The 27,170-nt window shown below is 42.2% G+C and overlaps 1 protein-coding gene across 3 annotated transcripts in view; it reads left to right on the top strand.

Moving 5' to 3' along the window:
* Window positions 1-15,541, top strand: part of sema6cb (semaphorin 6Cb) — a 170,650-nt gene extending 155,109 nt beyond the window's left edge. For all 3 annotated transcript variants that reach the window (XM_073485695.1, XM_073485694.1, XM_073485693.1), the window contains one exon: window positions 11,313-15,541. In XM_073485695.1, coding sequence (XP_073341796.1) covers window positions 11,313-12,646 — 1,334 coding nt within the window. In that variant the 3' untranslated portion in view covers window positions 12,647-15,541. The remainder of the gene's footprint in view (window positions 1-11,312) is intronic.
* Window positions 15,542-27,170: the final 11,629 nt, after the last annotated feature.

Here is a 27,170-nt window from a genome sequence, read left to right as displayed (position 1 = left end):
AATCAACTAGATAAACTGTTTGTTCTGTTAAACATCAGAGAATAGTAGAAAATGTCCCAGAGCCCGCGGCGACGTACAGAAAATTGCTTGTTTCATCAACATCCTGACAAAGATATTCAAATTTGCTGTAATGTACGACAAAGAAAGGCAGCAGATCCTCGTATCACAGAAGCTGGAAGCATCAACTTTCTGGCATTTTGATTAGAAAAAAAACTGATTTGAGTCATCGTTTCAGCTCCACAGACTATTGTTGGGCTGGAATTTGTGTAATTACAGATGTCAAAGTGAATGTGAATGAGATTGACTTCTGGAAATGAAAGTTCAGTTCTCTCTTCACACGTTGTTAAAGGCATCGAACCTGAAATGTAACTCTTCCACAATGACACCGCACCATCCAGCTACGTCAAATAAATGACATGACCTATAAAACTCCAACAAGCTTCTAAATATTTAATTACATCTTGATCTTTATAGGCTCGAAGTCTCATTAGTTCTTACATTTTTAATTTGACAGTTGGCACTCATACTGATTTAACACTACAAGCTTTCAAAAGTAGGAAATTTAAGACAAAGAGCCACAAAACTGTGTTAGGAAGTGCAACCAAACGTCCCTGTGAACCTCTAATGGTCATGTAGAAGAAATAAGAGCAAGGGAGAGAAAGTTTCTGGACATTTTTCCGCTTCTGGAACATATTCCTGAACAAGATACGGTTCATTTGGATGAGATTCAGGGAGGAAGAGGCGGCACGAAGCAGTTTTTGTCCTCGACTTGCTGCTTGCTTGCGCAGGCACCATGTCAGAAGTCCATAAATCCTCAGCAAGTAAAAGAAGCTTCCATTCACGCAGACAGACTCTCTGGCTGCAATGATGAGCTACTCGGGCTCAAATGAGAAAAGCCCATAACAAATAAATAACCAGCAGGGGCCTGAGCAAGGGAGCTGGACACCAGGGAGGAGGGGAGGGAGGGGGGTGAAGGAGTAGGATGTAATAGAAACAGCAACGCAATCTATTTTCAGCCAGAGACTGTGATGCTGCCGGTTCAATCAGAAGAGTCGGGCGGGCGGGTTGATAAGGCGGGAGAGGAGCTGGTGTGGAAGTAACGGCGTCACAGTTCCAAGAGGGCATCCAATCTCTCTCTCACTTCCTGTCCATTTCTCACCACATATCTGCTTTTGTGTCTGAACCTTCTGTAGAGGCTCTGCAGCTGTGTCACAAATCTCATAGCTGCAACAAGGTGGCAGGAAGACAGAAGCACACAGATAGTGGACAAAACACAGGACGGCCAATCAGGAGAGAAAAAATACCAGACAAAAAGTTACTAAACACTAAAGTTGAATAAACACTCTGAAAGATTTTCAGTGTAAACCGACCTTGACGTCGCCCACTGGTGCATGGACTTCTGTGTGAAGCCTTAAGTTTTGCATGATGGCTGCCATCTTGTTTTTTTAGAGCCAAAAGTGAAGAAATTTGGACAAGAGTGTGGAGCTGGGGGAGGATGTCCTGATTGGATCTGATTGAGAACCCGAGGACGACGACGCCCAAAAGCATACCCTTCTTTATCATCTAATTTACTGTGAATGGGACCGTAATTTAACTAAATGAACATCACGCTGCGTTGAAGAAGACTTTAAACTAGCGAGTGAGACCATAAATTCATCAGGAAACTGAGAAGTAGTGAAGTAGGGTCATAAAGTAAAAAAAAGCACCGGTATTGCAGCATTAACAACGGCTCTGCTCTGTTAAAATGTCCCAGTAAGCCATGACAATGTGACGAGGACCAGCAGCTAAATGGAACCGAGCCTTCATTATTTCTATGCTTTTCCTACTGTGACAAGTCAAAATGCCTATTAACAAGCTTTCCCTCACACCAGTTATAGTTAGCTGACTAAATTGAACTTATTGTCTTGTTAAGATGCAAAATTGGTACTAGAAAATGTGCTACGATTCTGAAAAATAATAAAAAATAATCAGGGATCCTAGAAAAAAAACAGTGATTTATATTAGATGTATTAATTTGTATGGGTTTTTTTACTGAGAAGAATCTGGAGGGATAAATTTAATATTATGGCTCACCAACTTTGTCCTGCAGAGCCTTACTTTGGCCGTCCTCCTTTAAAACAAAACCAGTTAGTAAGCCAGTGTTTACTCGCTCTATTATTGTGAGGCTGTGGAAGAAAAGTCCACATTTATTATGCGTGACAGGTGAGACAGATACGACGGCTCAGAAAAGTTCCCCAACTTCCAAGAGTGTCCCCGTCAGTAAACATCTCGCAACGATCACATCAGTAGAAGTAAACCTGTAAATCCACTTCATCCATAAATGTCAGCGAGATATAAAATCTATAAGTAAAAATCACAAAGGCAGCCAGTCACTTCACCTCACACAGCCCTGTTAATCCTCACCACATTTGTTTTCTTATTTAATGCTCAGTTATGGACAGCTGAAGTGAAATATATTGGCTCACGTGTGGGCAGCTGCATTACATTATGTAAACACCAGGGAAGACTAAAAAGCCAGGGCAGGACACCTGTTGACCTGCTGCTATTTAGAAAAATGCCAGCAGTCAGGCTTGTGCTGAAGCTGCTTCTGTCCGGCGAACGCCCACCTCTCCTTTGTGTGCGAACATTTAGCAAAACTGTGTTTCACAAGTCTCCTGGTTGTGGACCTTTGGTCTGTTTTCTCCCCTCTCCTGCCCTCTATTGTGATTTGACCTTTTTCCCGTGACCCCACTGCACATTTAGGTGAACTGGCGTGGGCTGCACGAAAAAAAGCCAGGCTAGCAGCTAATTTAGCTGACCCAGTGAGATGGCTGGATAATAGAATCAAGTGAAGCAGGCATTTTTCAAACTCATTAAAACACTACATGAGGAGAGCAGAGAGTGAACTCGGGTTGAACCTTTTCCATGAAGAAGGGCTCGACGTCCTGCGGGTGCCATCGATGCCAGCTAGTTTTTCTAAAGAGTTATTTATACTTCTAAAGACCACGGCAACAGACACCGCCTGGATCATCCAGTCACTGAGAGGGCTCAGGCTGTGTCCCCTCTAACCACCATCATCGTATCTGCTCCTCACAGAGGCTTCAGTCCAGATCAGGATCAATATTTCTTATGATTAATGTTGTAATGTTTTTATCTTGTAATAGTAAGAACAAGGTAAAAAAAAATGAAACAAATATATGAGGTTTAATATTAAAAATAACTGTATAATAAGTGTTTATGAAATGGTCTCGTGATTCCTCTGATGATTATAAATGACCTGGAACAGCAAACGAGACAATCAGCGAGAAGACTGCTATTTTTGTATAGTTATTATTAACGCCTGTGCTCTGGTCCGATCACATATATCACACATAAAATCACATATCAATACATTACCTCATCGCAATCCATCCTGCGGTCTCTCCGTCACACGCTTCCGAAACAAATGCACGCTCCGCCGGCACGTGCCAGCAAGGATATTTACAACAGCAGGCGCTGGTGTCGGACCGCTTTTGTCAAAAGGGAGCGCCAGAATCAACAAAAACTGAAAGTCCCTCGTAGTCACTTTAAAGCAAAAGTCAAGAAACTTATCATACATAATAATAAACGTTTCATTCGTCATGAGTTTAACTGAGCAGCGTCAATGTAAAACTCTTTCCCAGAGTTTTACTTTCCATTTAATTTTAACAGCAGCTGTCACTTTTTCAAACAGCAGAGCGTGTGTGAAGTTGGATTTTAAAATATTTAATACATCTTTAGATCAGTTCGGGTCAGACCGAGGCTGCATATCCAGAAACATGTTCATTATGACGGTTAAACAGAACTGCTGGCTGTCGGATTTAATTCATCTGTGTTGACCCTGCTGGCTGCTCTTACATGATTTATCACAAGTCAGGCCATCGTGTGCACACACACACACATACACGCACACATTTGCTTCACTTTTTGAAACGTTGCTGCCAATTTGAACTCCCTGAGTCATCGTCATGGTGTAATGGCGCTCATTAAAGGTCACACAGAACTAAGCCATTTTTTCCCCTTCGCTCCACTCACCAGCACTTTACTGCGATTTTTTAAGTGACATCATGTTTTACTACAAAAACACACACTGCAACGTGCTGTAAAACTAACTTTAAAGGCATTACACACACACCGAATACTTCACTTTCCATAACCGGCTCTTTTAATGGCTCTTTATTCCGTGTCGGTTATTAAAGCTGAGCTCAGTGTCAGGATGGAGAGGCGTCAGCTCCGAGCGTCACGGCGATCCACGGGGGCCCACAGTGATCAAATCCACCCACGCAGTCGTCCCGGCTGCTATAACCCTAACCCCTTACCCTTAATCTGTCTCATTGACCTCTGGGGAGTTTTTCTCCCGATTTACCTGCCTGTTTTTTCTTTCTTCTTTTTCCTTTCTTTAGTTGGTTGGACTAACCCTTTAGCTGTACCTGCCTCCTTTGTTGAATTCTCTCTCACTGACCTTTCTTCACTGTCTTTTTATGATCTGCCCTTCTGGTTTTTACAGCCGATGGCTGAAACTGTTGCGCAGGTGTTTGAGTGACCTGCGAGCAGTTTCTTCATCTCTTAAAGCAGCAGTTCACTCCAAAGACAGCGAATATGTGACATGATAGATGTGGGTTTTAACAGGAAGACAGAGCTGTGAAACAAAGATTATTGGGGTAAAATAGATGCTACACTTGTGGTTAAAGGAACAATTCACCCAAAAAAAAATGTAAGTTTAGTTACTATCTCATCATCTCCATGCTGATGGGAAAAGTAAGGTGAAGTTTCGTAGTCCACAAATCATTTCTGGAGCTTCACAGCAAAACAGCGCTGCAGCGTTCTCCTAAACAACTGAAGCAGATGGGGACTTGTTTTAAAACGTAAACCACAACCGGAAACAAAAAAATGAAATGGCTCCATACAGCTTGTCTCCCGTAATCCAAGTCTCCAGAAGTTATTTACACCCTTTTTAAAGCTAATCTAAAGGTGTTGGCATGCTCCCTGTAATTATACCGGATGAGCTGAATGGAGCATTTTCAGTTTTTGTTTTGTTTTCTTAACTTTCTATAAGAAGTCCCTATCGTCTTCAGTTGTTGCTGCAACGCTATTATGTTGTGAAGCTCCAGAAATGTTTCACCAGCGTTGGAGTGGTAGATAAAGACTGAATTGTAATTTTTTTGGTGAACTGTTCCTTTTAAGATAAATGTCCATTGTTATTAGGAGTCCAAGCTTCCTCTCCTTTTTTTTGTTTGGTGCATGTTCTTCATGTGTTGCCAGTGATGAAGCTAAAACAGCAACACCGAGATGAATGTTTAAAAATGTTTCACCATATCTGTAACTGTTACCTGACTTTGGCGTGGACTGTCTCTTTAAGTATGTTGGTAAAGCAAAGATTCTTCCAGTGTCACCGACATCACAACAGGTGAAAGTTTGCATTGGAACCGTTTTGCTTTACCGCCCACTGAATGGCAAATAAACAGCTGCTCTTTTTAATTTTCTGATTCAACTGCATGTATGGAGCGAAAGAAAAACACAAAGGACATCAGTGCATGTGCTCTGCCTGGTTTTAATGGCTTGTGATGATTAATCAGATGCTACTTAAAGGGTCGGTTCACCCAAATTACAAAAAAAACATGTGTTCTTATTCAACCTGAGGGGTATTTATGTTCATATTATAGTTATTATTATATTAGTAGACATTTGATTCCACACAAAACAAATGTTTCTTTCCATTAATAGTTTTTGTTTTGGTAATTTTGTCTGTAGAAATTAGTTTCACTGAAAAATAATCATGATGACGTCTGCTGATTGTTTCTAGAAAGACGTGCTGCTTTTGAGTTTTGACATTTTTATGCTTAAATTATTATAAACTACATCCTGACAGATACTGGACTTTTGGGGCCAACACCTTTTATAAGTGTGTAAAAATATTCAAATTTAGCTTTATGTCAGCAGGTTTTCTTCAAAAATACTGTTAGTACACAGAATATACACATAAACACACAATTTTTGCAAATATCCCTCAAATGTGGTTATAAAAAATACGTAGTGGAGGCATGATATTTGTGTCTGTGAGAAATGAGAAGATATGTTTTTGATAATTTGAGTGAACCACCCCTTTAACCAAACCACTCTGCTGTCTTGAGTGTTTGAATCGATATGTATGCTGCTACTTGACTTGCTACAACTTGACTTTCCCTTCAAAGCGCAGGTGTAAATATTGAAGGACTTCATACAGACAGTGTGCTTCTGATTGCCAGATGCCACAGCACGCCTAATTTACCAGTATTCAATCAGAAGCTGTAATGAAATCTATGCTCTCTATGCATCAGCACACCTGGAATGAAATGCAGTGCTCATTACCACTACTTTTCAATTGGAATGGATCTGTTACATTACACCATATCACCTTAGCTCGTGTGCATATATTAAACCGCATCCAATTGGCTGAGCACTGAGGTGGAATATTATGCAAATTCCTAATAACAAGTGTACATGATTGAATTCACTCAGTCAACAGCCAGAACCCTGCACACATCCAGCACATATACCCAGTGTGTGTCTGTGTGTGTGTGTGTGTGTGTGTGTGTGTGTGTGTGTGTGTGTGTGTGTGTGTGCGCGTGTGCAGCCACACCGACACGCACGGTCATGCTCTGTTTGCTAACCATGTCTGTCAGTGCACAGACATCAAGTATTAAAACTGTCAAATGACTAAAGCTTGCAGGAAGCCGGGCAGGGCTGCTCTGCCTTTCAACCAGGTTTTTTGGAAAAATGAAAATAATTCATTTGTTTCCATTTCTCAACCTCAGGGTGTCTTTCAGGAGTTAAAAATTGTTATTTTTAGTGCGGAAGAAATAAATCTCCAGCATTAGCCGGGGTAAAGCTCTCCCATGAAGCCCGGGGCCATTTCGTCTCGTCGGCTTCTCATTGGGATGGAGTAGCCATTAAGGGAACAATTACATGCACTTGTAAGCTTGCAGAAGCAGAAACTAATTAGGGCTATTTCCGAACGTCTTCACTCGATGCGAAAAATAGAACACAAGTTGTTCTCCAGGTTACAAAGCATTTTAAACGCACCCTTGAGAAAAACCAATGAAGAAAGTTACAGTATGTGCAAAAAGAAAAGAAGTTGCTCCTCCTGTTTAAATTATTTCATATCTGACCTTGAAAGTGTTGAAAAAACAGAAAGTAGCTGTTCCTTCCTGGCTGTGTTTTAAATTCCAGTTTTGTAGAGTTTCTGATTCTTTAATGTGCTGCGAGAGATGCAGCAAGAATTTTCCTTCACAATTGAGCAAGTAGGGAACTTCAAAGTGTTCAGATTACTGGTAATTGGTGTCATGGAAAAGCTTATGGCTACTGTGTTGTTAATGAAGTCGATTTAAGATGTCTGTGGGAGCCGGCAAAGACAGCAGCCATTTACTTAATCACTCACATGCTTAAGAGAAGTTGTCACTTCCATTGTAATTTGTTTTCAGACTTCGTCACCTGCAGCAAAAAAAAAAATAAAAACACTTTATTCGCCCTCATGCAAAAACCCATCGCCAATTAGTAAGCCGCGGCGCAGGCGACGCCATGTAAAACTTGCCTGTTTACATAACCTACCGCGCTGTCTATTTTTAACAATATGGATGCAATCACAGAGCGCCTCTCTTCCTACGGCGCTGCGGAGGAGCGCGAGGGTTGTTCTCCAACCATATCACAGCTGCCGCAGAGCACCAGGCTTCAAAACCCAGCAGAGTGACGGTCTGTCACTCACCCCATCATGTCTGTCTGTCTCTCACTCTGCCGCTCTCCCCATCCTCCTCCTCCTCCTCCTTCAAATCTGCTTCATGCACATACATTCACTCGTTCTCTCCATTTTACTTTTTTTTTGTAGCTCTCTCTTTCATCTCCACTCTCTCCCTTTGCTCTTGCTCCCCTGACTCTTGGATCTTTGAGTCCTCTCACATTTACTCCACTCTTCATCACCAGTTTGTCACCAAGGTTGAATTTCATCCCTTCATCTTCCTCTCTTTCTTTTTTTTCTATCCCCTGGCTGTCACCATCCCTCTCTTCCTTTGCCTCCCTTGCCTCCACTCACGCAGCCCATCTGTCTTTTTTACCTTTTGGCAGACTTGGGTATCTCTATATTAAGCCGTCTCTGAGCCGAGACCATGTTGAGTTGACACAGAAATATAATGTGACGACGTGAGAGAGGAACACTGACTCTGAAGCTGTGTAAACATTGTAGGGGAGTTCTGAAGGGTGCGTAAAGCGGCATTAATTATCACCTCGACTTGAAGTGACAATTTTTCCCACAAACAGACTTTTTTATCTAAATTGAAAATATTTTTGTAGTTTCAAAGTGTCTTTAGTTTCCAGACGCTTGTAAAGAAAGTGTTAAGATAGCCAAGTCAGTGTGTACAGTTCACCAGCACCTCCTGTGCGCCACCTAGCAGCTTGCCAGGCTGTCGGTATGATTCACAGGGTATTAATTTCACTGTGACCAGTGGCACCATATGTCCCACATACCCAGTGATTGAGTCAACCGGCCTGTTCATGAAACGTGTTGTGACAGGTCGTCGGTAGGCTCTAGATGTGTTTACCTCAGCTGTGTGTTTCACCCCCTGCTGTGGCACTTGACTCATACATCTTAACCAGGAGGGACCCGTCGATAGGCCTGTATCCACAGACAGGGAAGTGTGGGGGGGGAGTTGTGTCGTGGCCCAGAGGGAACAGATGACTCACAGGTACCAGGAAGCCACAAGGGGTAACAGGAGGCACAAAGCACACTGAGATGAGAGCAGCCTTTCCCCGCTCATTACAAAAGCTGTACGCCGCCACCACCGCCGGGACACTGATCAGTTAGAATCACAAACTTGGACCCGCAACGTCGCCGCAGAGCTGATTGGCGGCCTGTGTAATGAGACCCAAAAAAAAAAAAAAGAAGATTGCCCAAGATTAAAAGAAGAGGTATTAACAGGCTCACTGCAGCATCGCTTTTGATTGCGTCTCCCACTGGGACGCAATTATGATTTATGACTTTTTAATGTGGTCATAAGTCGAGGCAATCATAAGAATAAATGGCTAAAAATTGAGCATTTTTAATTGGAAGCTCTATTCAAAGCGTTATTTTCAGAAAGATTATAGTGCGGCACAGTCTCTCTCTCTGTAGGGAAAATGGCAGCAAAGCACCCCATGAAAATGAGTGTGGTGATACATGATGATGAGATAATAAGCCTGTACAAGCACACCTGCTCGAAAAAAGTCAACCTCTAGATAATAAAGAGGAGAAAGAGCTGACCATGTTTCACAGTAACTTAATGTCCTAAATAATAAACTTCTTTTAAAACTTTTGCCAGAAACTGTACAGATCCGTCACAACGAGAGATAAAAACTAGTTTGATTGTGATTGTGCCGTATCTTTACCCCGTTTGTAATGAGATTCTGTCAAATTAGAGCTGTAATGATGACAGGAGGCAAATGGCATGTCTTTCCATTTCATGCATTGTGCAGTTACCATGGCGGCAGGTGCCTTTTGAGGCTTAAGAAGATTGAGTTTAGACTCCCTCATTGGTGCTTTTATCTCTTGTGGATTTACAAGATTTGACTGAAATAATGTACCAAGTTCTCTGATCAGATTTTCCATCCCTGTAGTATCCCCCTAAAATTTGCCTCTAATCAGATACACACAGTGTGGAGGACCCTTTATGGTCCTTCTAACACACACTCATTGCCTTTTAATAAGGCTCACCCCTGGCCTCAGTTCATGTAGGAGGATTTTTATTCACATCCTCCATTCCACCAAGAATGTAATTCCTTTTTTTGAGATGTTGGTCTCAAATGGATTGTAGAATTTCATCAGTTTTGGGAGGATTTGGTTTTTTTTTCATGGCTTCATCACATAACCACCTCCACATTAGCTGATAAATCATGATGCAACTGGCAGGATTGGCCGACATGATGATACCGTACGTACCTTGAAATGATCCTTCTGAAACCTCCCTGTTGTTTCAGGCCTCTGCAGACAATGTTGCAAACAGTTTTTGCATCAGTTTGGCTAAAAACTTGATTTTTCTAGCCAAAAACAGGAAAAAAAACAGATTCCCATATTGTTATTTTATCTATAATCAGTGTCCAGAAAATTTCCAAGAGAAGGTTATATTGTTCAGTACTACTGCAATATGAAGTTATACACTATATATAGATTTTATTCATGTCAGCCACGTCATAACTCATTCAGCGATGAATAACAGCAAATTTCTACATGAGAATCTTCTGGAGAAAACGGCCTTCATTATGTCACGTCTCGGTCACTTAATTCAGAGAAAAGATTAAAAATTCACTCTAATGCAGACCTCATTATTCAGCTGATATCCCCTATACTCATCCACCAATCATCCTCGTCATCATCAGTCTGAACATCTCATAAGCTATCATCAAGCCTGATTTAGACATCATCATCTTCCATTTTCGTTTCTCAACGAAGCTTTCATTAGCCGTTGGATTTAGCTTGTTTGCAACACCTGCATTTTCTCCCTCCTCGGTGCTGCTCAGCTGTCCCCCTCCGCAGACTAATCAGTTTCACAGAAACTGTCATTAACGGCGGAGAGGAGGGTCTGACACCACAGATGGCGGCAGCCTCTTGCAAATGAGCTCTGATTACGAGAGGTGGCAGGTTTCAGTCCTCTTATAGTCGTTGCCTTTCACGCCATTAGGCAAACAGAGTGCTAGGGTCACATCACCCAAGGACATTTACATGGTAGATTTACCTCAGCTAAGTAACCTTGTGTTTCTTGGTGCACTGATGCACTGGCTGCTCCCTCAGCTTCGTTTTGAAAAGAATTTGACAACCTCATTTGAGTCTGTTTTGGCAAAGGCGCCACACTCAGTGAGCGATTGGGTAGACCTGTTATTTTTGGCTCGTTCATCATACCAGGTGCTCTCACCCCTGATCCTCGCATTGGAAAGCAAAGTCTGTGAAAATGACATCAGGTTCCTGCTGCCGCGCTCCCATCAATATTTAAAGCTCTAACTCATTTCGGAGTTGATTTCTCACTGACTGGGGAACTCTTGGCCTCTGCCAGTCTGAGTGGAAAGCACAGGTCCTAGAAAGAAAGACTGTATTGATCTATTAACAGTGGAGGAAAAGGAAGCCAAGAGCTTAGTTCAAACACCTCTCCCATGCTGTTTCCCACGTAGTGAAGCCCCTGTAAACACAACCTGTCTGTCCCAGCTGCTACTTGACCTACATTAGCTCTTGAAAATGTGTCTTTTTTTCTTCTTCTTCTGGCTCAGTCAGAAAAAGCTCTAACTGAAGTACCCTTTTCTCAATCTTTTCTGTTTTGAAGGTGTGAGGCGACCACCAGAGCTGGAGAAGACCAATCACAGTGTCCATTACACTCTCCTCATCGCTTGTGTTTTGGTGGCTTTTGTCCTTGGCGCCTTCCTCTCCGGCTTCCTGGTCTCCTGCTACTGTAACCACACAGGCCACAAGACCAAGAAGTTGTCGAAAGATCCCGAGGCCCCGATCCCCCACGCCCTGTCGCTCCGCAGTCTGGCTAAGCTTAATGGTTTACTGGACAGCCAGAGTAAGGACGACAAGATGGAGGTGTCGTCTCCAAAGATCTACAACTCTTTCTTCGCCAACAGCAAGGAGCATCATCCACCGAGGAGAAATGGCCATCACGCAATGACAATGGGAGACCTGGTCCATCCTCATCACCACCACCACCATCTCCACCATTCCTCAGAGCTGTCTGGTCTGCCTACACCAGACTCAACCCCAGAGCTGCCTATCAAGAGCATGAAAGCCTTCAAGAACCAGTGGGAGAAGAACCAGAATTGCAACAATGCCAAGGAACCAAAGTCCCACAACATTGTCTCCAGGCCCAGCTCAGCCCTGCTTCACCAGCAGGTCTTCCCGTACTCCCACGGCCTGTCCAACGGACAGCCACTTGTCGGAGGTCATCTCCACCCAGAGGAGCGCAAAATCCATAATGTTGAACGTGTGTTATCACAACAACCTTACCCTGGTTACTCTCAGAAGGTGATGGAGGTAACCTCCCTTGATGAGCTCCTGAAGCACATCCACGAGGCAGGCGGCAGCAAGAACTCCCAGTTAATGAGCCCATCGGGTCTGATGGCCAGCGGTGGTTGTCAACTAGCATTCGCCAACCGCATCCAACCTCAGATTCCTGAGACAGAATCAGCCCCCTACTACAGCTCATCCACCTTACCCCGAGACAGCCTCACCCGACGCATGGATGTTCCTCCAGACATTCCCCCACACCACCAGTCCACGCTGGAGAGGAGGCACTCCTCCCAGAGGCACTCGCTGCTTACTGCAGCCACCAAGATGCCCAATGGAGGCGGAGTAGGAGTAGGTGGAGGAGGAATGATCCCTCGCCAGCACAGCTTCAGCCAACGAAACGGTGGGCCCCACCAGCCACCTCCCCTCCTGGCACGGATGAACTCGACGGGCAGCGCCTGCGAGGTTCACTACCCCCTCATCCCTAATGGGTACCTGACACGCCAGCACAGCTACAACGGAGAGCAGCAGGAGGTCCAACACCGGGGTGCTATCGTCCGCCGGGCCTCCTCTCTCAAACCTGACGTCCCTCCCAAGCCCCTGTTCATACCTGCCACGTCCCCAGTCAACCAACAGGGGAAGTTCAACTACTGAGGAGGTAACACTCCTGGACTAGAGAGGGAGTCTCCCTCGTTGTGTCTTCTTAAAGGAACCTTCCTTTGAAGAAAAGCAGTGGGTTCGAGGTTGCAGACCTTCACAAGAAAACACAACCAATCGCGTGGCAGCCAGTGTCACTGTGGACGAAAGCCTCAACCAAACTTGTTTTTCCCTCTTCTTTTTGTCCAACGAATATCTTTGTACCATATTGGTATTGCTCAGCTACTTGCTTATTATAGAACTGCTGACTCAGGTGACGTGATGCCACCTCCTTATATTAGGCTGCCAATGTCCTCAGTGTGGATTTACAATGCAACTTAGTTTTTGGACGCGTTGATGTTGGAAAAACTTTACACATCAGTCATCTTGAAGACTAAAAAGCCAGAGGCTCCTGCGATGCTTAGATTCATGCTTTTGCTTAACCTTTTTCTGATGTAGTGTTGGTAACCAGTCCCCACCCACCCCACCCTCGAATGTGTTTATATTATGCATGTGTGTGTATATATATGTGTGTTTATATCCACACCGTATATGTATACATATACATATGCAGTATATGTAACCTGTGGTGAAAAGTCCGCAAAATTCCCCTGAAAGTAGTTACGTCTTTGCCTTACTATACTCTTTCATCTTTGGGCATATCAAACGATCCCCCCCCCCACCACCACCACCCGCTGAGAAAAAATCTTAGGGGTCACCAAATCATGCACATCATCAATACAACCCTGTCAGTTGGCTAATAAAACTGAACCAAATTTGTTCAAGGAAATACTTCAACAAAGCAGCTATACTCGTCTTCTCTCTCCTCTCTTCTTTTTCTTTTCCCGTCCCAGCAGATGTCAAAGTCAGAAGTGACGAAATCGGGTCCATTAAGTTCCCTTGAGAATGTTTCTCTTAAGATTGGTGCTCCGCAAATCTAGTGGGTCGATCATCCTCTGAAAAGGACATTTAAAAAAAAAAAAAAAAAAATTCTGGACCCAAAGAGGACAAGAAGTCAAAAAAGGCCGTGCCATCTGGCAGAATGAGAATGAACATAAAAACATAGAACGGACTGCAGTTATTATAATTATTAACTTTGTGGCTATTGGTTGTAAATAAAGGAATAATTACTAGCCAAATTTTAACTGTATGTGTAAATGTGTGCCTTATTTAATAATAGTGTGTGACATGGGGGTAGGGGTAAATGCAAGGGGCTCAGATGGCTACTATGCTACAGTATATTGTAGGTGTTTCATTTTCTATGGTCGTCAGTACGTGTCATACAGTATCCTATTGTATATTTGAAGAGTTTCATTCCAGAATGAGATATTTGTCATTTAAAAATTATTTGTTATGAGAACTGCGAGTATGATTGTAACACACTCACTAATGAATCATATGTTATGTTATATCTTGAGTATATTGAGCCTTTTTTTTTTTTTTTTACAAAGTGATATTTCACAAATTTTCATCTGTTATTTTGAGAGATATTAAACACCATTAAATGTATTATTCTTCGAGATGAATACAGAGTTTTGGAATGAAACCCTTCATTTCTTCTTTGTTGTTTTCTTGTTTGATTTTCTTATCCCACACGTGTGAGCCTGCAGATGCTTTTGGGAGTGTTTTGGCAAAGCGAGTACACACAGCCTGAGACTGCAGACGTTCAGGTTCAACTGCCTCCATATTATGTCACTTTCCACTGGGTGTCACTTTCCCGATTAGGTGCCATTGTTAACTTTTTTTTTTTCTTTTAGCATTAGCATTAGCTTCTCTTTGGGTTTTCTAAGGGAGCGGTTCACAGTTCCTCTTAAGTAGCCATTGTAGAAGTCGATGTTAGAGGGGCTGATGGAGCAGGAATGTGTTTTTTTTGTTTCAAAACTAATGGTAATAAATATTTTTTTAGTTGTTATTCAGAAGAGATAGTTTAAAACACAATGTGACACTAAATTGTATACAAAGAGAGTAGATGCAGGATGAAGACATGAAACTGGACTTCTACAATGGTTACCGCTGTCGATTTTTGACTTACCTGCGACACCAGGTGTCAACTCCAGCGACATAGGGAGCGAATAGGAGTGGAGACAACAAAGTTTCTGTTTAGGAATGTGTGGAAACGTGGAGAAGTGCAATGAACTCTGATCCGACGAGCTGAGATAGTCTCTCGGATCGATACAGTGTTGGTTCCCAGGAGGCCACGCTGCCGAACATCTCCTGAGGGGTCTCCCTCGGGGATGGAGATGCCGGTCGGCCTCTGCGTCAGAAACATCACAGCTTCAAGACTCTCCGCTGTTGCACTTTTCAGCAGAGTCACTTTGGCCACGGTCGACTGGAACCGTGATCAATTCTGTGAAAACAGCACTATGTTATTTACTGTATCTGAAAGTGGTGTTTATTGATTGAAATTTCCCAGAGCTCATTTGAGCCAATATAAAGTTTACTATTCATACTCGAGCTCCAGTAAATAAAGGTCCGACCGCAGCGTTTGTTTAAAGGAAAAAAAAAAGTTGATTTGGATATTAACAGGCAGCAGAGCATTAAATAGCTTTTTGGAACAACAAATACAAAACATCCAACTTGATTTAAGGTCGTGACCGTAATGGTTTATAAGAGGAATTGTGGCAGCTACAGTGTTTGATGAGTGGAAGTGTTTTTTTTTTTTTATTTCATAATTTTTTCTGCCGGTGACAGATTGTATGGGTTGAGGGAGCGGTCTCGCCTCTTAAAAGCTCTAAAATCAGTATTTGATTTGGTGTAAATACATTCTATCTGGGCGGGGTCTCATTGATTCAGTATTATGTTTTTTTTCTGTTTGATTTCCAGGCTACGCCTCTTGAATTAATATGAATTTGGTCTCACAGAATACCATTGTATGTCTCTTATACTAGGAATAAAATTAAAAATATGATGCAAGTGTCTCACTGGTGAATGTGTGTGGGTGATGCACGAGGGGTGGAAACAAACACAGTAACTTTACAGGACTTTGTTTCGTTGTCAGCTGTTGATTTAACTCTCAATTGTAAGTTTATTTAGGACCTGGTGTTACGTTATATTGCGTTACCTCCACCAAGGACTGTTTGTTTGCCAGGATGTCTTCAAAAATAATCGACTGGTGGAAAGTTTGGGCATCGGCCAAGGTTTTAATTTTTAATGCAGGTCCAGGATTTTTTTTTTTTTAAAAGATACTGTTAGAAGACACTGCTTTGCTGGGAGTTGCATTATAAAAACAGTATCTTGTTAAATCAGTGGGTTACAGAGAGATCCAAGTAGTGTTTCAGCTAGCTTGTCCACCGGGTGGGAAAAACAACTCAAACTGCAGTCTACAAGGACAAATGTATTCATCGTGTTAATACACGAGGCAACAATGAGCACGTTACAGCCGGCAGCATGAAGTGAAGAAGATCGCGCACTCCTTTCTTACTTGGGTAAGCCACAAGGAAGGTGAGTTTTATCCGTTATTGGGCGTATTTACACAATGTTTTTCTTTTTTACGGTCACATAAGATTAAATAAAACATCAAAACCATAAAAAACTAAACAAATGGAAGCATACAGGTTACAACACTTGATACCAGCAGGTGAGACGAATGGCAATTTGAATAAATAAATCTACAGCTGCTTTTTAAAGGCATCGACAGAGACCGCATAATGTAAGTCTACAGGAAGAGCATTGCACAGTGTTGACAGCCACCACTTCAAAAGCACGGTAGGTTCTGGGCTCTGTATGTGAAGACAAGGACTTAAAAATGGATCCTGAAATTAACCAGAAGCCAATGTGAAGGCTGTAAAATTGGCGTGATATGCGTCATGCTGCTGGACCTGGTCGGCAGCCGTGCAGCAGCATTCTGGACCAGTTGTTCAGCGAGTTCCTCCTGCAAAGAGCAGCACGATCAATACATCTAAAATACAAATATTAGAATAAATTGCTAAGCTGCTCAGTGCACAACAGGTCACCTTCCAAAATTGGCAATCCAACATAACACAAGAACAACGTTTCCAAGAATTAATGAATGATTAGTTATTAAATAATTATCCTTAAATAGCGATCCTTTAATAAAGTGTCATAGTGTGAAATATGAAACTTGGAGGAGCTGCGTGCACTCTAAGTGCCTTCCACTATTCAAGGACAGGTGTTGTTTTTTATTTTGTCCAGCCTCGGTACCACCTGCAGTGTGTTTGGCACAGAAACATTATCCAGTCATCACCTTGGACATAATGTTCCTCCAGCTCAGTACTGAAGGAGCTTCCATAATGTTTGTGTGGAAAAAATACATGACGCTTTAAAACTCATACAGGCTGGTGTACTGTGAGGCGTTACACTCCAGGAACATGTGACTGGAAGCAGGAATCTATCCGGACGAACGACGACTCAAACAGGATCGTCTGCGTTTCCGAGAAGGTCAAACGGAATCAAAGTGGTTAAATGGAAGATCCATATTCTGAATCTTTCCGTCGTTACTTGACGCCACGGCAGAGTGAATAGCAGCCTGAACAAAACAAGCTTTCTGACTTCAACTGCTGAGTCTCATTGACTAATAGACTCCCTGCAGGCCGTTACATAAGAGATAATAAACTATCATGGTGTGAGCGCACCCCTGCAGCGAGTAAACAGCCGGGAACTTCAGGGTCGTGTTGAGAGACATTTCTGCAGAGTTTATGTCTGCTGGTGGAAACACCGTGTTTGGATGAGAACCTTAGGCTTAGTGATAGTCGTTCTATTAACACCGGATCAATCTGACTGAAACTATCAGAAGACTGATCCAACATGCGATAACAAAGTTTTATTTGCACTTTTGAACCAAAATTTGAGAATCTTGGAATATTTTTTTGGTTACATCATATCATCCTCATCAAGTGTTACAAAATGTGACAGTGATGATGATATATCATCATGCACAACATGTTTTTTATTACACCCCTTTCACACTAAGCTACTACTTTAAGCAGTAACAGAGTGATATAACGCATTTCTAATAGGATCTGCAGTAATACTAATACAGTTACAATATCCAGTAACGCGTTACCGCCCACAATGAGAGAGTTTATAGGTTATATCCAGTCGCTCAGTTCATTTAACAGAAACCAGAAGAACCGACGGATAATTTATTCAGATTTGTCGGCATGGTCCACAAAAGAGATGGAAAAAAGTGGTGACTCCCTCTGAAGAGGTCTTTAAATCCTACATTTTGTCCATTCCTTGATAATTTTTGTCTTCCTGTAATCCGTAAAAAGCTTTTTCATCAATGTAATCCAAGTCATGAATATTGTCCTGTGAAGTTCATCGGTCACCGTCTGCCGTTTGGTTATGTTTCCGCCTACAACATGAAAACGTCCCCACCGAGTAATACAAGTGCTCCCAGTTTGGAAGGCCAGTCGACTGTTGGCAGTCATGGAAGAACAAACTGTTAATAGCTATCAACAAATAAATCACCCGTGATTGTAGCCAATCATTTTCCCCTTTCCAACTTTGTATGGATGGTTAGTTCGGTTAAGGGGCAGCCGAGCAAACACAGCTGAACAACACCAACCTACTACCACACTTTTTAAAATGATAGTAACTAATAATGTGTAATGAATTGCATTTTTGGAAGTAACTTGTCCAACACTGTTCCTGGATCAGATGGCTCTGCAGTAGTCACGGTCACAGCAGTCTGATTGGCCGTGATGGAAATCGGACGTTGGTTTGTAAATTACTGTCCGTCTCCGTTGGAGCAGCGCTTGAATATCTTTTCGTCGGCGTTGAGTCGAGTCTCCTCATCTGCTGTTTTTTTACTGTTCCCTAGTTTCCAGTGTAGCTGTGACGCTGAACGTGACACACCAGAAGAAATAAACAGAAAGGCCAACTTGTCTACTGTATTTTCAGGTGGTTTAGCCTCATTAAAAAGACAAAAAAAGGCATGAAGTATGGTGTAAAAATCAGAAAGTTGTTGACAGTATTGTGTGTATTAACCAGAATAATGAGGACATTGTTCCTAGAAAGAGATGTTGCTGTTAAATCTCTTTAAATTCATCTTTGTGTTATGTCGGAGGCACAGATCTCACATGTGGATGTTTCTCAAGGCTTCAGGCAAATGAGAGGAAATGTTGTTCTGAAGCTCGCCGGGGAAATAAAACAGCAGAGATTTGCATCGAAACTCGACTAGAAAAGCACATAATTTCAATCATCCTCTTATCTTGTTTGCAGCCGAAACTCTCTGCAGGTTCCTCCGGTCTGACTGCAGAGTCTGTGCAGGTTGGTCACAAAAAAAAAGAGCTTCACTGCCGTTTCAATGACATTAGTGAGCCAAACTTTACTGCGACGCCTCTCAGTTTGCTGTATCATCCTCCTGTAAATGCATCACCGCTGAGTTGTTCTTGGATAAACCTATTCTGGCATTCAAGCAAAATGATGTTTTCCTCTAAATATCCACAGTGAGAGGACTGTGATGGGTGGTGAGATTGACCTTTTACCGCAACAGTTCTCCTAATGAGGTGCTATCGATTAGTTTATGCAATTATCCTCCCCGCAGTCTATTAGATAATCATGTCGGTGTGTGTGTGTGAGTGTGTGTGTGTGAGTGTGTGTGTGTTCCCTGGCTGTGTATCGTGAGGAGAGGAGGTGACTGAGAGACTGAGGTGTTTGTTGCAGATTGAACCCAGGCTGGATAATGGACAGCGATTAGCCGCAACATAATTATTGGATTCTAACAAAACGCGAGTCGATGGCCCAGAGTCCCAGAGAGGTCGGGGCTTTTCTCCAGGCCTGTTTGCACGTTTTCCACTCACATGGCTGCTGATGATGAATGAGTGCTGATGGAAATGAGGTCGTTATTTGACTCTGAGGAAATGTCATTTGAGTGGTGTGTTGTTGATTATTGGGATTTTGGTGTTTACATTTGAAGATGTGTGTTCAGGCGGGACATGATGGCGACAGAAGACAAAGTCTGACATGATCTTAAAGCAGAATTATAGATGCTTTGTTGCTCATATAATGTTTATCGAGTTCATCACCGTAACGATGTTTCTTGAATGCTGCTGAACATTTTAGGACATTTTAGGTATGTTATAGAAGCAGCATGGCATGAGAATTTTAACCTAATGTGACCCTAGAATAACTTTTTGCAACATTTTAGATAATAATAGCAGCCGTGCTAGCTACGGATACAAAATTGTGTGCAATTTTGAGGTATACCATTTAAAAATCTTTTCTCTTGCTCGTGCAACAGTAGCGACGGATTGTTTTTAAGGCTATGGCGTCCGAAGCACCTCAACAGTGTTCGTGTATTTGCTCTCACAGCCGAAAGTTCAACACTGCAGCTTTAAACATAATTTTAAATACACTCAAAGGAGGTGAAAGTGTTTTTCTTCCAGTAAGTGAAGCAATAGACTTGTTTTATTAATGTTAATTTTCAAACAAAAGAGGGGAAAACACAGTCATGGCAGTCATTGTTATAAAGACAAATGTTGTGACATGATTTGCCATCAAGACGATAAAGGTTTTAATTTTTAATTGTGTTTTTTTTTATTTCTTCTCCCAGGAGCGTATCACATCGTCAGCTGAAGCCTAAATGTTTTCAAACAGGCCTCAGTCTAGCCTGGAGCTACGTCCAAATCCCTGATTCAAGATTGTGCAATTTGCAAGTGAGACTGACATTTTTACCTCTTTGTTTCTGTGTTTTGTTTCCTTTAGTGAACATTAATGTGGTGAAATCCCCCCCCGGAGACTTTCCCCTGCAAAACATTTTGATCACTAATCCAATTATTGACTCTGACCTCGTCTGCACTTTGGATGTCCTTAAAAAAAAAAAAAGGGAAACAGGGTAAGAAAACATTGTAGTGTGACTGACGGAGAAAAAAAACATTTTCCAATTACAGTACACGGTCCCCTGCCTCCCTTAATCTGTCTGTCTGGTGACTCCATGGATTTTTTTTTACCCCTTTAAATGGGTTTTTGTGTTGTCAGCCATTCCAGTGTGACCTCCCGCACCTTCCCCACAACCCTCTGACTTTTATAAAATACATCTACGGTGGAATCGTGGTATGTGCCTCAAAATCACTTTCTATTCCCCACATCTGCACCCTGGCAGCAGCCGCTGACAGCTGGCATCACAATTCATTATGTCTCTGTCGGAAAAGGGCTGCAAAGGGCCGGGGAGAAGCTCTCACCATATTTCACTATCGAGACCTGTCAGTGAAATAATCACCGGCACTGACAAGTTGCCAGGGAGTTATTTTTATTTTTTTTTTATTTAGCTCTCTTCTATTAAACAGGCAGATGTTACGGACACACTGATCCTGGTTTCAGGACACGTGTACCGCTCCTCGTCCCCTTACGTGAAGTCACGCTCCTGCCCTCCGTCAGCGTTTCCCGGGTTTATCCAAGGCCTCGCTTCATATTGTCTCATTCATCACTGTCACCGGCTTCAAGGTAAAAACCATACAGACCCTTTCGCCATCCTGCAAAACACGGAAGCTGTGCTGAACCCAGAACGAGCACATTCACATGATCATTAACGACAGTTTCTAACTGTGGTTTAAAGACTGGGGTAAAGGTGGACGACTTTACTCTGGAGTCTTTGCCACAAGTGGGGCAAAAAATGTAAAGTTTGGTCTGGGGGCACCAGAGAAAAGGTCAAGTTGTTACCAATCAAAAGGGTTTACCAGGAAATCATCTTCACGTGGAATGGCAGATGGCTACATGTAAGGCAGTGGAGGGGAGAAGGTGGCGTTATTACAAGCCAGCAGGGCTGCCAAATGGCCGACCACAGTTTGAGTCTGTGGGGACACTTCAAGCCATTCTAGTGGCGACAATGCAATCCTGCAGCCATCTATCTATATATCTATCTCTATATCTATATATATAGATAGAGAGAGAGATAGAGATATAGAGATAGATATATAGATATAGATATATATATATATAGATAGAGATAGAGATAGAGAGATAGATATAAAGATATAGAGATATAGAGATATAGAGATAGAGATATAGATATAGATATATATATATAGATAGAGAGAGAGATAGAGAGATATAGATAGAGATATATAGATATAGAGAGATAGAGATAGGGAGATAGATATATAGATATAGACATAGATAGATAGAGAGAGAGATATAGATATAGAGAGATATAGAAATATAGAGGTAGATATAGAAAGATAGAGATAGATAGAGATATAGAGATAGATATAGATATATACATATAAAATATATTCAAATTCAAAGGGGCATGATTGGCATGAAAATTGGCATGAAAGTTTGACAACAATGTTGCCAAAGCATCTGTCCAAACACTCGGACATAACATAACAAATAACAACACAAACACAACATGTATATGTATATATATATATATATATATATATATATATATATATATATATATATATATATATATATATATATATATATATATATATATATATATATCCCTCTGACTGCTTGTTACCCAATCACATTGTGTTACAAAATATGACAGTGACAACGACAAAATTCTCATCATGCGAGTCGACACTTATGTCTTTCCTGTCACAAGAAATTCATTCAAAGTGTTCAACACCGCACCATAAATCACACGTACAACGTAGTGTATTAGCTCCATAACGTGCTAATTATGTGAAAACACACACAGTTTGCGTATAAACACTATCATGTTTTAATAATTAGCATGTTAACACTCGTATTGTACCGAGTCAGGAATGATGAATGCCATGATGAATTCTTCTTCTGACGACCATGAATGTTATTCCAAAATTTTAGAGCAAGCCATCCATTATTGTTGCTAATGAACTCTTATCTTAACCTAACTTAGTTAAATTAGCTTATCTTAGCTAAGCTGATATTCCATCTGTACCAGCACGTTGGGCTGATCCGAGTGCGTTTCTGATGACTGTCTGCTTTGTCATCATCATCCAACATGTAAGAGGATCAGAGGGTATTTCCTGTGTTTTTAATTTTATCTTTAAACGGCGGGACTGAAGTCTACCTCAGTGCTTTGTGCTTTTTCTCAGGATGAAATGCGAAGGCTGCATTTCTGCCTGCCCCTAAGACTCGATTGAAAGGATCTGAGAAAGTGTCTCGTTAAAGCGGGCATTAATTTGAGTTTGTTAAACACCCCGGCACGCCTTTCATCTCCTTTGTGACAGAAACATCTTGCTGAAGTTGACAGTAAAGGAAGTTTTCAGTTAAAAGTCGGCAGCTGGATCTCTTCCCTGCCAGGATGGATTATGAAGGCAGGGGTGAAGGAGTCGGGCAGAACTTTTCAGAAGTCCCTTTTCTAATTAACTTTTTGAGCCTTTGAAGCATCGCGTGTGAAGTGTGTGTGTGTCCACGTCTGAGGAGGAGCGGGTGTTAAAATGTCGACAGCCGCCCTGTAAAGATCGGTGTCAGCATGGTGTGTTTTCTCAAGGTTAGATGTCCCGGCATCATTATGGTTATTATCAACGGTCTGATGTAACCACACTCTGACTTTAAGTTCTGTACTTCAGTGAAACTACGGGGTGGCTGGCTTTCCTACCACTCTGTATTTTCACTCCTACAGTTTGGAGGGAGTATGGAGTTACTTTGCAAAATTGAGCATTAAAATACGATGCATTGGTGTAAATTAAACTACCAGTAGTTTATAAACGGGACCTGACCATGTCTGACAATGTGTCCATGTTTAAATGTACCCTTGGATTGCAGAAACGTTAAATGCCGACATTTTATTCTGGCGACGGGGCTGAAATTTACGTCTTTATCGCCACGTGCAGCAATTATTGAATCTCCCAGCTCTCTTTAACAGTCGGCTTTTCACTCCACCTTCCCGGTTCGCTGTTTGAACAGTTATAAATGCATTTCATTGTTTAACCACAGTGAAGAAGATGTGTCAGGCTTCGGATACATTAATCACACTGAGTAGGAGACGTTCACTGTTGGTTTTGGTCTTTAGATATAAAATAGCAGTAAAAAGTCTGCAGAGTATTTAACAGTTATCCTTTAAAGTGCCATGTTTAACATTCAGTCCCTGTGCAGAGCGGACTCTCTTTTCTGCAACACTGTCCAGTATTTTGCATCATAACTCGGGGCTGTCATGATACTGAAATCTGTCTACTCAGGTCAGTTTCCAGTGTTTGAACTGAAAAGTGTCCATTCAGCAGGTTTACTTTCTTTTAATTAGAGAAGCTGCGACTGTCAGAGCGTCCGGGTCGAGCATCGAGTCGGCTCTGCCTTCAAATCCGTCCAATAAATACCCTTTTAAATAAACACAAATAAATATATGAAGAACCTTTTTTTTTTCCTGGTGAGCCAAACTGAAAAACAGACTATTTTAAGTGTTGGCACAAACACCGGTCATATAGCACATAATGTCCACACAAAAGTAGCTCTATCTCATGTGGGTTGAGCTGAATTTCACGGTGAAATGAAAAAGAAATGAAACAGTATTGTATCTTTTTTTTAACAATATATTTATTGACTTTTTGCTTATTGAATGTACAGAACAGACATCCATTTAAAGTCCTTCCTCCCATCATCAATTACACAACATTCTCGGTCAAAATAATGAATCAAAATTATATACATACATACTTACATGTACACACAAACACATATATGTATATACATTTAAAAATACATAAATAAATAATAACAATAATAATAATTTAAAAAAAGGGCCATATCCAGCAGGGGGCGACTCCACTGGTTTCAAACAACAAATCCGATTGTATCTAAGCTCATGAGAAAATGACCCTCCTTCACACTTGATGTTATTACCTCAGTAAACAGTTTCCTAATGAGTTTATGGTCCCAACTGCAGTTTCAAGTCTTCTACAATACATCAGGATGTTCATTTTGAAAGTTATTGGGTTCTCAGACAAATCTGACTATCCTCTGCAGCTCCACACTCTTCACCAAATATGGACTTCTGGCTCACAAAAAACAAAATAGCAACTCCCGTAATGCCAAACTGCAACCATAAAAGTATGAACAAGAACCAGCCTGTGTCTGTACTTCTGGATACATTCAAGATAAATATGAGGAACTTTTAAAAGACGGGAAAAGACAGAACCGACCTTTTCTGCCGAGTGCCGGTCCAGGTTCCCTTTTATCCATAAAACTGTAATCACATGTGCAAACATTTGTTGTTGGTGCCTTCATGTGGAAGTCTGTTGGCTTTACGCATCACCTTACAGTTACAACACAGGTGGAAATGATTGTTCATATTTTTGCATTCTGCTCCTCACATCCCGACCCCAGGTAGACTTAATATTACTAAGAGTGCGGTCTTTGAAAGATGGGATTTGGTCATAGATCCATGAGATAAGTCCTCAGCTGGAAGGAGACGTTGCAGGGGGTGTGTCCGTGTCATATGTGGGTGAAAATTAGAGTGGAAATTGGGTGTCATGGATTTTTAGATGGATTAATAGAAGGCTAGTTGCTAGAGTGTACGTTACGTACCACCACCCGGTTACTTTAGTGAAAAATAAAGCTATCTGTCCAGAGTTTCTTCAGGCAGAGCCGCCCGAGGGCAGCAGAGTAAAAACCAGAAAATATTTGCTCCATGAAACATGACCCAGTTTCATCCAAATCACTGAATAAAGTACTGAGAGCTGAACACACTGACTGTTAAAAACATCTTTCTCTCAGGTTTCCTGCACAGACATGAGTTGAGTATCGGGGGCTTGTTTCGGGTTGGCCGGAGTCGCAAGACGTCACCGCAGCTCGCTCGGAGGCGGGGCGGGCTCGGCTCGGCCCTGCTCCGGTACAGGTCTATCGGGGTGCGGGGCAGCTCAACTCGCCGCAGTATAACTGGTGATGGAAAAGCAAATCGGAGCGGCTCGGTTTGACTCGGCGTGGCCAAAACTTGCCATATGATGCAAGAGGTATATGGAGAGGGAGGCATAACCCTTTTGCACATCACAAAAAAAGAAAGCCAAGTTATGATTGGTCAGGTCTTACAACTCTCACAGCAAGAATGTATGACCCAGTGATGAACTAATGTCAAACTACATGTCGAACCCTGAACAATTATAGCTTCAAATACTTCACGGCCGGCGTGATGTGCAGAGGGAGATCGGGCGGGAGTGAGCAGAAGCTGAGAAGCTTTCGAGAGCAAGTTGTAAACGTCAAATCGGACGGGGAGAAAGGCCAGGCCGTTATTATCCCGATATCTGATCCCAGCATTAGTCCGATGACTATAACATTCTTATGTACCAAATATACAGAGTAATGATATAATTACAAAGTGGAATGTTGAACCACGGGGCAATGAAACGAGATGTGAACTGTACAAATTGCTCTCCATGATCTGCCAATTTCAGAGGGCTCATTAAAGCCTGTGCAAACACACAAGACAGTACATTGAAGGGCTGGAGTTTGATCCTTTTAATTTTTGCTCATTGAACTCCAGTAAGTGGAGGCTAAATAAGGATTAGCAAGCCTTGGAACATATTTAGGAGGTTTTTACCTAATATTTACATGGAAGTGCAGCTAAAGAGAGCCGGTTGGATTGCCCACACACTCTTATCGGCCTGATAAAAATAAAATCGTGGAAGTTATTTTACAAGCCAGGAATAGAGTCAGCAACTCACTCTCTGCTGCAAAAACCCCCATAACTCTCACTCCACTGTGTCTGTACTGTTTATTTTAACTGTAAGCCCACGCTGGCAGCTCGCCCGGAGGGTTTGGGGAGGACTCGTAGGCCGCAAACCGCAGCACATTTGGAGGCTTTTAAATGCCCCATAAACACTGCTGCAGAAACACACGGAGCTGCAGCACTCACACACACACACACACACACACACACACACACCGACAAGACGTCCGTCCGCTGCCTCCCTTCACCCCCACCCTCCCCCGCCGAGCCAAATACCGACTTCTCTTTTCCCGAAAATGGCTTCAGTGAAAACTATTACATTTCTCAATCTGATACGCCTTCGCTGCCTTTTCATAAGCATTTCCATGAAAGAGCCTTTTATGCCGAGGCGAATGAGAGGAGAAATTACAGTTGTTATATGATGTCTGGGCTGCCAGGAACATCACAGGGAGCTCAGTCCGTCTTATGAAATCCTTCCTAACTGATCGAATGGAGCAGGGACCCAGTCAGAGCGATAAACAGTTAAAAAAAACCAACCTTGTGGCTACCGAGAGGCAGGACTCTCAGAAGGAGCGGATCAAACCTCGGTGCTTGTTAAGCGAACACAATGTGACTTTATTTTACTGAGTCACGGAGCTCAACGTTGATTCTCAGCTGACCTATATCTCAGTTTGACAGATTCTGCCCTTCGTCTCACCTCCGTCAAGCTCATGAGCGATGGCCATTTCACAAACATCTGGTTTACCGCCTCTTTTTCAGCACATTTTATAGAGGATGTTGGGGCCGGCTCAGTGAGAAGCCGTCTCTGCTGTGTTTGGCTCGGGCCGGGCTTGGATCCTGATCCTCTTTGTCTGCTTTAGGATTGAATCCTTCTGTTGTTGCGAAAATTTAAGTTCACTTATTATGTGATTTTTATCAGCTTTTCCCTCCGACATGATTATGTTTTATTGTGTTCTTCGTCTGTTTTTCTTTTGTGTGTGTTGT

The sequence above is a fragment of the Pagrus major genome, chromosome 17 (assembly GCF_040436345.1).
Source record: "Pagrus major chromosome 17, Pma_NU_1.0".
NCBI classification, from domain to species: domain Eukaryota; kingdom Metazoa; phylum Chordata; class Actinopteri; order Spariformes; family Sparidae; genus Pagrus; species Pagrus major.
The sequence above is the reverse complement of the archived record's forward strand: the minus strand, read 5'-3'. Positions and strand labels throughout refer to the sequence as shown.